The 14407-nt window shown below is 41.4% G+C and overlaps 2 protein-coding genes across 6 annotated transcripts in view; both read left to right on the forward strand.

Annotated features, from left to right (window-relative positions):
• Nucleotides 1-1675: 1675 nt before the first annotated feature.
• Nucleotides 1676-7491, forward strand: LOC120023710 (proteasome subunit alpha type-3). The gene is made up of 10 exons (XM_038967775.1): nt 1676-1813; nt 2612-2694; nt 2833-2956; nt 3409-3510; nt 5351-5497; nt 5870-5935; nt 6028-6074; nt 6202-6269; nt 6936-7000; nt 7275-7491. Exons 1-10 carry the CDS (start codon nt 1793-1795, stop codon nt 7317-7319), a joined length of 768 nt encoding a protein of 255 aa, XP_038823703.1. The 5' UTR covers nt 1676-1792; the 3' UTR covers nt 7320-7491.
• A 1270-nt stretch (nt 7492-8761) lies between these two features.
• LOC120023125 (AT-rich interactive domain-containing protein 4A-like) overlaps nt 8762-14407 on the forward strand; it is a 51780-nt gene continuing 46134 nt past the window's right edge. For 4 of the 5 annotated variants that reach the window (XM_038967101.1, XM_038967104.1, XM_038967105.1 and 1 more), the window contains exons 1-3: nt 8763-8817; nt 9821-9870; nt 11689-11799. In XM_038967101.1, the coding sequence (XP_038823029.1) occupies nt 9865-9870; nt 11689-11799 (117 nt within the window). In that variant the 5' untranslated portion in view covers nt 8763-8817; nt 9821-9864. Of the gene's footprint in view, nt 8818-9820; nt 9871-11688; nt 11800-14407 lie in introns of all 5 variants that reach the window. The other variant, XM_038967103.1, reaches the window with a different exon arrangement.

Genomic DNA, 14407 nt, shown 5'->3' on the forward strand with positions numbered 1-14407 from the left:
ATAATATTGTTATGGCATGTTACTGGCATACCTAAAATACACTATATATACAAAAGTATGTGGACAACCCTAGTGGATTCAGTGGCAACACTCACTACCAAGTTCCTGTTTGTCGGGAACTTCGTGAAATGGGTTTCCATGGCCGAGAAACCAGACACATGCCTAAGATCACCATGCACAATACCAAGCGTCGGCTGGAGTGGTGCAAAGCTCGCCGCCATTGGACTCTGGAGCAGTGGAAACGCGTTCACTGGAGTGATGAATCACGCTTCACCATCTGGCAGGCCGACGGACGAATCTGGTTTTGGCGAATGGCAGGAGAACACTACCTGCCCCAATGCATAGTGCCAAATGTCAAGTTTGGTGGAGGAGGAATAATGGTCTGGGCTATTTTCCATGGTTCGGGCTAGGCCCCTTAGTTCCAGTGAAGGGAAATCTTAACGCTACAGCATACACTGACATTCTAGACGATTATGTGCTTCTAACTTTGTGGCAACAGTTTGGGGAAGGCCCTCCTGTTTCATCATGACAATGCCTCTTCACAAAGTGAGATCCATATAGAAATGGTTTGTCGAGATCGGTGTGGAAGAACTTGACTGGCCTGCACAAAGCCCTGACCTCAACCCCATCGAACACCTTTGAGATTAATTTGAATGTCGACTGCGAGCCAGGCCTAATTGCCCAAAATCAGTGCCCGACCTCACTAATGCTCTTGTGGCTGGATGGAAGCAAGTCCCTGCAGCAATGTTCCAACATCTAGTGGAAAGCCTTCCCAGAAGAGTGGAGGCTGTTATAGGAGCAAAGGGGGTGACCAACTCGATATTAATGCCCCTGGTTGTGGAATGAGATTTGATTAGGTGTCCACATACACTACATGACCAAAAGTATGTCAAACAGTTAACATGGAAGCTATAGCTAAACCCTAACATGTAGTTAGTGTGGCTTTCGAATCCAAAAACATTCTCCCATGTGCACAAATATCGTAAAATTATTCCGCTGCTTTCTCAGCTGTGAGTGTCAACCTTGCTAACGTTAGGTATATAATGTTAGCGAGCAAAGCTAAAGTAGCGTAGCCATTTAACCATATACCGTTTATTTTCACATGCCAATATAGCGTTACCTTTTTGAAGCACTTACCACAGAATCATAAATGTAACCTGAGACAGGTTTATCTCATGAATTCTTCAAACAACTAATAAGCACACCGCTATAATACAGTCCTTTCTGTGGAATTGAGGAAGTTCTGATTCCATTTGGAATTATGGTGTTGATCATCTTTTGTCCACCAGGGAGCAGTCGATGATTAGCTAAACTAAATCGTTCATAAACCTCCAGCCAGATACTTCTCCCACGAAGGTTGAGAAGAGGACGTTAATAATTAAATACATAAATATTTAGGTAGTCACAAATGGTAGGGGGGAACTTTCTAGTGCTGATGTTATTAATTACGGCAATTTGCAGGTGGAAATGTAGCCAGGATTGATAGTAAATTGCTGCACTGTGTTTACCAGCATATATTTTTTTATTAGTACGCCTGATGTATACATTCTTCCTGTAGATATTAAATATTTAAGATTCAGTTTCTGACGAGTGTGCGGTGCACTTTATTTAAATGTTTACCGTTATGATATTACACTCCACCACAGTAGGTGGCGATATTGAAGCATGTTCAATGCGGCTGCTGTTGTGTTGAACATAAAGCCATTTTCTTGTTGGTTGGAGAGTGACTGGGTTGTGCTGAAACACATCAGACAGAGTTGTTATAAAGGATTTTTGAAGAGTTTTTACCACAATGAGTTCAATTGGAACTGGGGTAAGTTTTTTTAATGCTAACAAATAAAATGTTTGGTAACTTGTTAGCCTCGGCTCACCTTAGCCAGGCTAGCAACAAAGTTAGCCAACTTGCTAGCTGTGACTGCTCTGTGCTAGTTTTAGGTTTCAGTAGATAACTAGCTAATAATACATTTAATCACGTCATTCGTGTAAGATCTATAATCGTATATAGTGGTGAAGTACATTTTACACTGGGTACTGTTACCTAGCTGTTCTTGCCTTGCAGTACTACTGTTAGTTTGATACTAAGCCATGTTGTCATGCCTGCTGTGCTGAGTCACTTGCACTACAGGCTAGTTAGCTACAGTAGCAATGCTGGCTAAGCTAAATCGAAATTGAAACCAATTCAACTGATTTGGTGTAGGAGAGCTACCGATATCCAATCTATCAACAAATGTTTGATATCACATTATATTTACAAGTTAGACACTGTTGGAAGCCTTTAATTAGCTAGATTGACACTCACACATGCACTTTCAAATGGTTCGGTGCTATCCGGTATCTTTGGGACGTCCCTAACCTTAATCTTTTTAAATTTCAATGTATGGATGTCCCAAGGAGCCTAGATTACACGGAGCCTTTCAAAGGGGATTCCTCTATTGTGAATCTAACAGTTACTAACGTGATTTTGCTAGCCATTACTGTGAAAAGTGACACCAATGAGTATTGGTGAGATTGATGTAAAAGTTTGAAGCCTGGCAGTTCCTGTCAATGAAACATGTATGTTATATCAACAGCAGTGGTCATCAAAGTATAACACCCAAATCTCCCTTTCTAGTATGATTTGTCTGCCTCCACCTTTTCCCCTGATGGAAGGGTGTTCCAGGTGGAATATGCCATGAAGGCAGTAGAAAACAGCAGGTATGTGATCTTTCCATCTTTTAATGTGTTTTTGAATGCAGTACTACCCACATGATGGAAAGTGACAGGAATATGCACAAATCACTTTTTTGTACTCAAGTGTCTCAATTTGTTGTTTTTTGTTCTTTCTCCTTACAGCACAGCAATTGGGATACGATGCAAGGATGGGGTTGTGTTTGGTGTCGAGAAATTGGTTCTCTCCAAACTTTACGAACAAGGCTCAAACAAGCGTATCTTCAATGTCGACCGTCACGTAGGGATGGTATGTATTCATCCACAGACCACATGCCCAGTATATGTGTGTTTACCAACAAAACTGATGTGCACGCAACCACATGGAGAAAAACCCCAATCTTACAATCAATGGATTAAAATGTAAGCTATTTCGTCTGCAAATGTTTATTAAACATCAAGAGATTTACCCATTGTACTTTATATGCTGTTTATTTCAAATACATAGTTACAGTTGCAGGTTAGCTAGCTAGCTCACGATAGCTTCCAAACCCTACTGGATTGGCTGTTGATACCTAGCATGCTGTCGGCTTGCTAGCACAAACATGGCGAGCCACTCTGGACGAAGCTAGCGTGGCTGGGCAAATCATCGCTAGTTAGTGGATCTTGGCCCGTAACACTCAGAGTATTTGCAATGTCGTCCTTTCTCTGCTGTTTACTTTGTGCATTGCTGAATCTACCTTTTAACTTTTTTACCGATAGGCAGTGGCTGGACTACTGGCTGATGCTCGATCCCTGTCTGAGGTGGCCAGAGAGGAGGCCTCCAACTTCAGATCCAACTATGGACACAATATCCCACTGAAGGTAAAAAGAACTCTGATGCTCTTGATCAGTGTTTTCTCTCAAACTCCTCCTTGTGTACCCTGTCAGTTCCATGTATTTGGTCTGTTCCGTTACAGTACTACCACACCTGATTCAACTGGATAACTGTGACTGTATTAACATGTTTTGTCAACATATTCTGAATTGATTTGCCTTGTCCCCAAGTCCTATGGACAATTGACATATTCCTTGATTTGAGATCAACTTCACCTGTATGCATTTTAAGTTTACATAGACTTAGGTTGGAGTCATTAACTTGTTTTTCAACCACTCCACAAATTTTTGTTAACAAACTATAGTTTTGGCAGGTCGGTTAGGACATCTACTTTGTGCAAGACACAAGTAATTTTCCCAACAATTGTTTACAGACCGATTATTTCACTTATAATTCACTGTATCACAATTCCAGTGGGTCAGAAGTTTACATACACTAAGTTGACTGTGCCTTTAAACAGCTTGGAAAATTCCAGAAAATGATGTCATGGCTTTAGAAGCTTCTGATAGGCTAATTGACATCATTTGAGTCAATTGGAGATGTACCTGTGGATGTATTTCAAGGCCTACCTTCAAACTCAGTGCCTCTTTGCTTGACATCATGGGAAAATCAAAAGAAATCAGCCAAGTCCTTGGAAAAAAAAATGTCGCCATCCACAAGTCTGGTTCATCCTTGGGAGCAATTTCCAAACGCCTGAAGGTACCACGTTCATCTGTACAAACAATAGTACACAAGTATAAACACCATGGGACCACGCAGCCGTCATACTGCTCAGGACGGAGACACATTCTGTCTCCTAGAGATGAACGTACTTTGGTGCGAAAAGTGCAAATCAATCCGAGAACAACGGCAAAGGACCTTGTGAGTAAAACGAGTCCAATGTTGACATAACCTGAAAGGCCGCTCAGCAAGGAAGAAGCCACTGCTCTAAAACGGCTATAAAAAAAAGCCAGACTACGGTTTGCAATTGCATATGAGGACAAATATTGTACTTTTTGGAGAAATGTCCTCTAGTCTGATGAAACAAAAATAGAACTGTTTGGTCATAATGACCATCGTTATGTTTGGAGGAAAAAGGGGGATGCTTGCAAGCTGAAGAACACCGTCCTAACTGTGAAGCACGGGGGTGACAGCATCATGTTGTGGGAGTGCTTGGCTGCAGGAGGGACTGGTGCACTTCACAAAATAGATGGCATCATGAGGGAGGAAAATTATGTGGCTATATTGAAGCAACATCTCAAGACATCGGTCAGGAAGTTAAAGCTTGGTCGCAAATGGGTCTTCCAAATGGACAGTGACCCCAAGTATACTTCCAAAGTTGTGGCAAAATAGCTTAAGGACAACGAAGTCATGGTATTGAAGTGGCCATCACAAAGCCCTGACCTCAATCCTATAGAAAATGTGTGGGCAGAACTGAAAAAGTGTGTGCGAGCAAGGAGGCCTACAAACCTGACTCAGTTACACCAGCTCTGTCAGGAGGAATGGGCCAAAATTCACCCAACTTATTGTGGGAAGCTTGTGGAAGGCTACCTGAAACTTTGACCCAAGTTAAACAATTTAAAGGCAATGCTACCAAATACTAATTGAGTGTATGTAAACTTCTGACCCCCTGGGAATGTGATGAAAGAAATAAACGCTGAAATAAATCATTCTCTCTACTATTATTCTGACATTTCACATTCTTAAAATAGTGGTGATCCTAACAGACCTAAGACAGGGAACATTTACTAGGATTAAATGTCAAGAATTGTGAAAAACTGAGTTTAAATGTATTTGGCTAAGGTGTATGTAAACTTCTGACTTCAACTGTATAATCTCTCTTTACAGCATCTCTCAGAGAGAGTGGCCATGTACGTCCATGCCTACACGTTATACAGTGCGGTGCGGCCGTTTGGATGTAGCTTCATTTTGGGCTCTTACGATCAAGATGATGGTCCTCAGCTGTACATGGTTGACCCCTCTGGAATCTCATATGTGAGTTATTTTTGGGGGGTTTATCCCCAAACAAGCGCTGTCTGTCATTCATTTACTGTTTTCACACTACACGTTTAGGGACGGTTTCCCGGACCCAGATTAAGACTCATCCAGGAATGAGGCATTCTCTGGGGATTTTACCTTGAGCATGTGGTTTAGTCCTGGACTAGTTTTAATCTGGGTCATGGAAAATGGCCCTTTTTTTTAAGGTGTTTGAACCTATGCAATGTTTGATTGATTGGGAATGCTGATTGATTGCCAACATAGATGTTGTATATCTTATTATTCAACCTTAAATTATGACCTGAAATTTGTAACATTAGGCAATGCTGTTAAAATATTAGATGACCACTTATTCATTATTTTATCAAGGGTTACTGGGGATGTGCTATTGGAAAAGCCAAGCAAGCCGCCAAAACAGAAATTGAAAAGCTTCAGGTAAGAATATTACTTGAGCCGAGTTTCTTAAGACAAGGGAAGATCTTGCTTAATTGTTTGACTTTGATTTTGTATGCTATTGCTATCAACAGATGAAAGACATGACCTGCAGGGAGTTGGTAAAAGAGGTGGCCAAAATGTAAGTGTTTTTGTTTGTTTTATTAAAGGAACACAAACCCACACTGTTGTTCACGCTCATGAATAGCCTCCAATCAAGGCACTGCGTATTAAGTTGCTACTAACATGTACTGTTGGATGTTTTGTAGAATCTACATTGTACATGATGAAGTGAAAGACAAATCGTTTGAGTTGGAACTAAGCTGGGTTGGAGAAGGTAATGCCACTTTCCCTTATACACATGTATTTTTAAGTGTGGTATTGTCTCCCTTTGTACATCTGTACATGACAAATGTAACAAAGGCAGAGTTTTGTACCCTGGTCTAAGCCACCACTAGTGTACCGGGTTAGCAGCCATAGCGTTTTTGTAACAAACTTGTCTCTGGTTGTGAGCAGTGTCACACATTTTAAATCTGACAGTTAACCCAGCTCATAACTAGGCAAGTGAGTTAAGAACAAATTCTTATTTACAATGACGGTCTACCCCGGTCAAACCCTAACGACGCTGGGCCAATTGTGTGCCACCCTATGGGGCTCCCGAGTGGCGCGGCGGTCTAAGGCACTGCATCTCCGTGCTAGAGGCATCACTACAGACCCTGGTCCGGTTCCAGGCTGTTTCACAACTGTCCGTGATTGGGAGTCCATAGGGCGTTGTTAGGGTTTGGTCGGGGTAGGCCGTCATTGTAAATAAGAAATTGTTCTTAACCGACTTGCCTAGTTAAATAAAATAACAAAGTGATGTATGGCAAGCATGTGCTATAAGGGGTTATGATTCTGTTAGATACTCAATCTAGCTATCACCTGGTCTAGTCAAATTGATCGCAGCTGGATGTTCTGCTTGAACTGAGCAGTGAAACTTATGACCTTCATGTCCCTTCACCAGTGACAAATGGAAAACATGAGCTGGTTCCAAAAGACGTCAGGGAGGAGGCAGAGAAGTACGCTAAGGTATGTACCACGACTACCATTCATTCATTTTTATTTTCCATGGCATTTGTGACACTGTATTCTAACCAAAAATACGTCTGTGGTTTGAACTCGAGTCTCCTGTGCGCCACACGACTGAGTTAGCTTGCTGAGCTAAAGACCAAGCTTTAGATCAGGGAGCCAACTCAAGTCTTCAGGTCCCAGGCAAGGTTACTCATCACGTGAGAATGGTTCACTGAACCACTTCCATTATATCTGTCTTGCTGATTCGCAATGCCTTATGCTTCCACCATAGGATTCCTTGGAGGAGGAAGATGACTCTGATGAAGACAACATGTAAACTCATTTCTGTGATTTCTCCACCCGTCACACACCTACTGACAGGACGGCTCTCCAAGAGGCACAAGTTGTTTTGTAATTAATGGACCATTCATGTCATTTCTTTCCTTTTTGGGTTTGATGGATTTCAGCCTTGAAATAAAAGTTGAAGATAAGCACTGTTTATACTAAAAGCATCTTTGGCCTTTTTTTTGTGAGACACTAAATGCTGTCAAGGGTTTGCCTCTGTCATTTGATTTTGTAATTGTGTGTATTTAGCACATATCTCAAGGACGGTCACTTGATCCTTCTGGTGGTGCCAGTTGTGGAAGAAGACCAAGACTCTATTTCAGTGCAGTGTGATATGTTTCAGGTATGAGTCAGTGACCCGAAGGGCAAAAGTCTCCACATTGACCTCCAACTCCATGCCAGCCTCATCTGATTCTATCCCTGCTTGGATACAATTTAAATCAAATTTTATTCATCACATAAACCCACAATAACATCTGCTAAATATGTGTAACTAAATACTTGTGTTCCTAGCTCCAACAGTGCAGTAGTATCTAACAATACACATCTAAAAGAATGCAAGTAAGAAATATATAAATATTAGATTGAGCAATGTTGACCAGTGTCTTGAATCTGAGGGATTGATTAGCTCCTCATCTGTACATTTGATAAAGACATGTCCTTCTGCCTGTCTGGGACAGATTATCTTGTCGTGGCGCTGATGTCAACCTAGTAGATTTAGGCTTGGAATTTCACGTCAGGATACTCAGCCAGAAGAGTAGCCAGTGTTCAGTTACACCCCTCAACACGGCTATATACGTTCATTGTCTGGCCTTAGGTAAGTAGTAAGCAAGATTTGACAGCAATCATTTCACTGGCTTTTACCTGCACATGTTTCCTTCCGGTTACGTAACCAACTTGCCTGCTCTGACGTCCTACAAACACGAACAAGGCGCAATTGGCCTCAATTTAAAACGAATCGATACTTTATATTTAACTCGTAACTCGCATCCTCTCCCCAGCAAATGACTACATTGCTAGTAACTCATAAATTCAAATACGAGTTACCGCTAGCACCATCTAACGAGTGAGTAGCAATTACTTGTGTTTTCAGTTCACATATAGTATATTTCCCACCTTGGAGTGACAAGGAAGCCAGTGTCGAAAATAGGCGGTCCATTGTAAAATATTTCTAACCAGTGAAAGGCTTGGATTGAGATAAAAGCCAATCATATTTCCATGTTGGGGTGTTATTCTTGTAAAAGAAGCCAAGTATGAGAAGACCAATAGCACATTTTCTCTCAAAGCGCCGATTTCCATCTCTACCAACCATAAATACAGAGAAGGTATGTCCTATAGAATTTGAAGAAAGTGTTGACCAATCATATTTCTACGATTCGACCACCGCTGTCAAGCCAGCCAATCGGATTTCGAGAGACCCAGTTTCAGCTCAACAGCTTGTTATTCGTGTATTGCTTTGCAAATCTGGCTAGCAAGTCGTGTCGTTGCATGTAAGTATAAAAAAAAAAAATATCCCTCTCTAATGAATTACAAACGTTTAACAGTTCACGCTATTTAGATCAACGTGACACCCGTGTCGTTAGTTATCGGACGAGACTTCGCTAAATTTCGTATTTTTTCCTGTAAGGTTAGGCTGGTAAAGAATTGAATGCCAGTGACCAGTTGGCTTGTTTTTGCAGTGAAGAAATGTATGCGCCTTTTGTGAAACTGGATAATAAATAATGATTGTTCTGATACTTTTTTGTTTTATCGTCGAACAAACATACCTGACTGCCTCTCGTTTATCCAAATGAGAACCACCGTTTGAAATGTTCTGCCTGAACTAGCTGGCCAACTCAATGACTAGCAAGGCGCTTTAAATCGCCATATCGAGAAACTGTTAACGTTGGCTAGCTAGCATGTTTAAGTTAGCTAACTAGCTAAATTTAGCTTTCGAGTTGAGGGAAATCTTCTGTCGTTACTTACTTTAAACACAATATTTATCATCTCTGTTTCTACTAAAACATATTGTCTAAGAGACTGGTACACCTTTTGTAGCCAGCTCCTATGTATTTCTCAAGCAGTTAGGAATGAGCTCCCAGCCTGACATGGTGCAGCACGGCGAGCTATGATGGCGACGTGACACAGTCAGATTGCGAGCAAAGCGGGAAGGAACACGCACTATTCTGTCTGTTGTCTATGTGCAACGTCCTTGTAGTATGCCAACGCTGGGCTGTAATTCTATTGATAAAATTCTTTTTAAAAGCTTTTGACTTTTTTTTGTCAACAATCAGCATGAGCATACAGTTAAACTAGATAGCCAGTAGCCACACATTTTTGTGAGTCTGGAGGGAGGGGGCTGCATCGAGCTTGAAAAGAATGCGTTAGAAGTAGCAGGCTAGTTCGTCGTTAGCCTGTTAGCATATTTACTATTTTTCGACTAAAATTGATTTAGTCCGAATCACGGCTGTTTTGACACCTTTATTCATCTGCAATTCCTATCTTGTTTTACAGCAATCAAAACCAATCGAGCTGGACTCCCTCAAATAGCCACTACGATGAAGGTAAGTCACTTGGCTAACCTCAGTTGAAAACAGCAGTGAAGCCGACGCCTCTTTCACTTGGCTTGCAAAGAGACTGGGGGACAACTGTCTATATGGTTGGTAACAATATATGACAATTTGAAGGTGTCAATGTCACATACAGTACCAGTCAAAAGTTTGGACACACCAACTCATTCAAGGGTTTTTCTTTATTTCTACTATTTTCTACATTGTAGAATAATAGCGAAGACATCAAAACTATGAAATAACACATATGGAATCATGTAGTAACCAAAAAGGTGTTTAAACAAATCAAAATCTATTTTTTATTTTAGATCTTCAAAGTAACCACCCTTTGCCTTGATGACAGCTTTGCACACTCTTGGCATTGGTTCAAAGCTTCACCTGGAATGCTTTTTCAACAGTCTTGAAGGAGTTCCCACATGCTGTGCACTCGTTGGCTGCTTTTCCTTCACTCTGCAGTCCAACTCACCCCAAACCATCTCAATTGGGTTGAGGCCAGGTCATCTGAAGCAGCACTCATCACTCTCCATCTTGATCAAATACCTCTTACGCTGCCTGGATGTGTGTTGGGTCATTGTCCTGTTGAAAAACAAATGATAGTCCCACTAAGCGCAAACCAGATGGGATGGCGTATCGCTGCAGAATGCTGTGGTAGCCATGCTGGTTAAATGTGCCTTGAATTCTAAATAAATCAGTGTCACCAGTAAAGCACCATCACACCACCTCCTCCATGCTTCACGGTGGGAACCACACATGCAGAGATCATCCGTTAACCTACTCTGCATCTCAGAAAGACACGGCGGTTGGAACCAAAAATCTCAAATTTGGACTCATCAGACCAAAGGACAGATTTCCACCGGTCTAATGTCCATTGCTTGTGTTTCTTGTCCCAAGCGAGTCTCTTCTTATTGGTGACCTTTAGTAGTGGTTTCTTTTCAGCAATTTGACCACGAAGGCCTGATTCACGCAATCTCCTCTGAACAGTGGATGTTGAGATGTCTGTTATTTGAACTCATTAGGTGAAGCATTTATTTGGGCTGCAATCTGAGGTGCAGCGGTCCTCATGAGAGCCAGTTTCATCATAGCGCTTGATGGTTTTTGCGACTGCACTTGAAGAAACTTTCAAAGTTCTGGATTGACTGACCTAAATGATGGACTGTCGTTTCTTTTTGCTTATTTGAGGGCTTATGGCAAGAACAGCTATGTGGTAAAAGCCCAAATCCATATATCCTCTGTTTACCACCCCTACCTTGTCACACCACAACTGGCTCAAACGCATTGAGGAAAGAAATTCCACAAATTAACTTTTAACAAGGCACACCTGTTCATTGAAATGCATTCCAGGTGACTTCCTCATGAAGCTGGTTGAGAGTGCCAAGATTGTGCAAAGCGTGGCTACTTTGAAGAATCTCAAATATAAAATACATTTTGACTAACACTTTTTTGGTTACAGCATGATTCCATATGTGTTGTTTAATAGTTTGTCTTATCTATTATTCTACAGTGTAGAACATAGTAAAAAAGAAACACCCTTGAATTAGTAGGTGTGTCCAAACTTTTGACTGGTACTGTATATTTAATTTCAATGTCAAAGTTTTCATGTAGGCTTCACCGTATATGACAATTTTCAGACAGCATTGCCCACCTCTTCCTGAGCAAGACAACAAATGTTCTTGAGTTGAAAAACCTCTAATGCAATGTTTGTGGCATCATGCTTCCTGGACATCTCTTTCAATAGTGGTCAAACATGGTCTGTGTTTACTTTCTAAGAAAGAACAATGATAAATGTTACAGGGGTGTCTGTTTTTCTCACAGGCAGCGGACGAGCCTGCCTACCTGACCGTGGGGACGGAGGTCAGCGCGAAATACAGAGGTGCCTTCTGTGAGGCAAAAATCAAGACTGTTAAACGGACAGTGAAGGTTAAGGTAAGAGCACGGCACAACAATGGCTCCGTCTCAAATGACACCCCATTCTCCTTATAGTGCACTACTATAAACGGAATGGGGCTGGGGTCAAAAGTATTGCACTATATAGGGAAGAGGGTGTCATTTGGAACACAGACAACATTCTAATCAAACATGGGAGTAATGTGAAAGAGTGCAAATGGTGATGTCCAAATCTGACAAGGATATGTTGTGTGTGTGTGTGTGTATATATATATATATATATATATATATAGGCCAAGTAGACAAGCTGATTGTCCAGTTTCGGTCACAGTTTTGCTGCAAAAGGACCCCCCCATCTGAATGTTAGTGTATGCCAGTGACATCTTTCACGTAGACCTTGTTCTATGAACAGTTGCTCAGTTTGTTTCAGAAAGCATTATGCTAATCCAGGGGTCTTCAACCTTTTCTAGCATACTTTTTTTTTTGTCATTCTCCTCTACCCTGCGACTCTTCCCCCGATCCTTGGTGTACAGGAGATGTTTTCTGTCAATATAACTGGTAAAATAAGGTTAGTAAACAACTAAGGGGCCCCATAAAATCATATGTAGTATTTTCCTGATTTTATTTATTTTTTATCTTTCGATATTATAATTATTCATAGAGCAACAATAACAAATGATGTTCTGAGTCATGTCAATGCTTAAATCACATGGAAATACCATTATTTTTTTAGGTATGGAAAAGAACAATGCATTTGTGATTTGAGTGTAATTCCCCTTCATCTGTGCATCGGGCAAGAAAGGAATGTGTCGGTCTAGCCTACTGCTGCACCACATGTCATGGCAGAGTTTGCAAAACAATTGCCACTCAATTTATACAAATAATCATGATCTAGTAATGTCAGGTAAGCCTAATTTGCATTTGAGAGTTTTTTGCGAAAGTCTTGGTCCACCCACAAGACTGTTATCATTAGCATCGCTAACTGGCTATACATACAGAGTGATAGACAAATGCGCGCACCAAACAGACGGACAGCAATTTTTCTGGGAATTAATTGGCATATATTGTGTTGCGTTTGGCTTTTTAAGCCAACAGTGGCTAACCAGGGGTGGGATAATGTCGATGTGTCTTTGATTGGACAGTGGCCGGGAGCTTTATGGTTGACTGTTTGCGATGGAACACATGGGGGGAAAATGCATGCGTCACCCTTTATTTGGATAGTCCGGATTTTCCATCTGTAGATGCTCTACAGATGATCCTACTGTCTGTTGCTAATTAACTGCTTGCTAAGTTTAGGGTTAGTAGATTAGTTGAAATGTTACAGATAGTAGGTTAAGCATCTACAGATGGACTATCCATATATAGTGTTACCAATGCATGTACTTACAGAATTGATTGGCAAGCTACTCATAGTTGGGCTGCAAGCTACTGGTAGTTCGCGATCTAGATGTTGGAGACCCCTGGGTTAATCTGACCTACGCAGTCCCAACTAGACACTCTGAAAATAGTTAATTTAGTCTTATCATAACAAACGCTGGTGATAGTCTGTCATCATGACTGCATTGGTTACAGCGTGTTGGGTAAAACACATGTTTCACATTAAATACACTGAACAGTGTTGGTCCCTTGTTTTTTGAGCTGCAATTAAAAATCCCTGAAATCTGTGCTGGGGACAATAAAAGGCCACTTTAAAATTAGCAGTTGTCACAACACAATGCTTCAGAAGTGAAGTTTTGTGGGAGCGTGCAATCGGCATGCTGACTGCAGGTATGTCCACCAGAGCTGTTGCCAGAGAATTGAATGTTAATTTCTCTACCATAAGCTACCCCCAAAGTCATTTTAGATAATTTTGCAGTATGTCCAACCGGTCTCACAACCGCAGAGCACGTGTAACCACGCCAGCCCAGGACCTCCACACCCAGCTTCTTCTTCACCTGCGGGATCATCTGAGGGGTGCTGAGGAGTATTTCTGTCTGTAATAAAGCCCTTTTGTGGGGGGAAACTCATTCTGATTGGATGGGCATATGCCCTCCAAGGCCCACCCATGGCTACACCCCTGCCCAATCATGTGAAATCCATAGACTAGGGCCTAATGAATCTGGTTTTGTATTTTTTCGAACAACCGATAGGCCTAGGAGTTTTGGTTCATATGTCCTTTTTTAATTATTCCTTAAAACACCATTGTGAACATGTGGGTGCCACTGAACTGGTGAACCTGCCTATAGGTCAGGGCTGATGATGGTTATTGTTTTAAGATCAAGTGATCCCACACCAATCACCAGCTAGCAGCATTGTGACCTGACCACCTGTATTCTCCGCTGTTCTCCTTTGCTTCTGCTCTTCTATTATGATTGTCACAACAAGGTCAGAGTACCCTTGATTGATTATTTAATTGGTCTAGTGTTCGTGGGACGAGGTAGGAAACCCCATTTGAACTTTCTCCACATAGAAAGATGGGTGAAGGCTATTATGCACCATTCCCTGGTAGTACTAGAAGCACATGCCTACTATTGTATTAGATCTTAAACCATCTGTAGCTTGAAACCCCTGTTTGTACAACTGTGCCTTCCAGCGTTGGCATGTGAGGTTCGTCTATAGGCTCCTTGGTAACTGACTGGTCAAATAAAATGTAATTTGTCATATTTCG

This window comes from Salvelinus namaycush, chromosome 28, assembly GCF_016432855.1.
Source record: "Salvelinus namaycush isolate Seneca chromosome 28, SaNama_1.0, whole genome shotgun sequence".
Taxonomy (NCBI): Eukaryota; Metazoa; Chordata; class Actinopteri; order Salmoniformes; family Salmonidae; genus Salvelinus; species Salvelinus namaycush.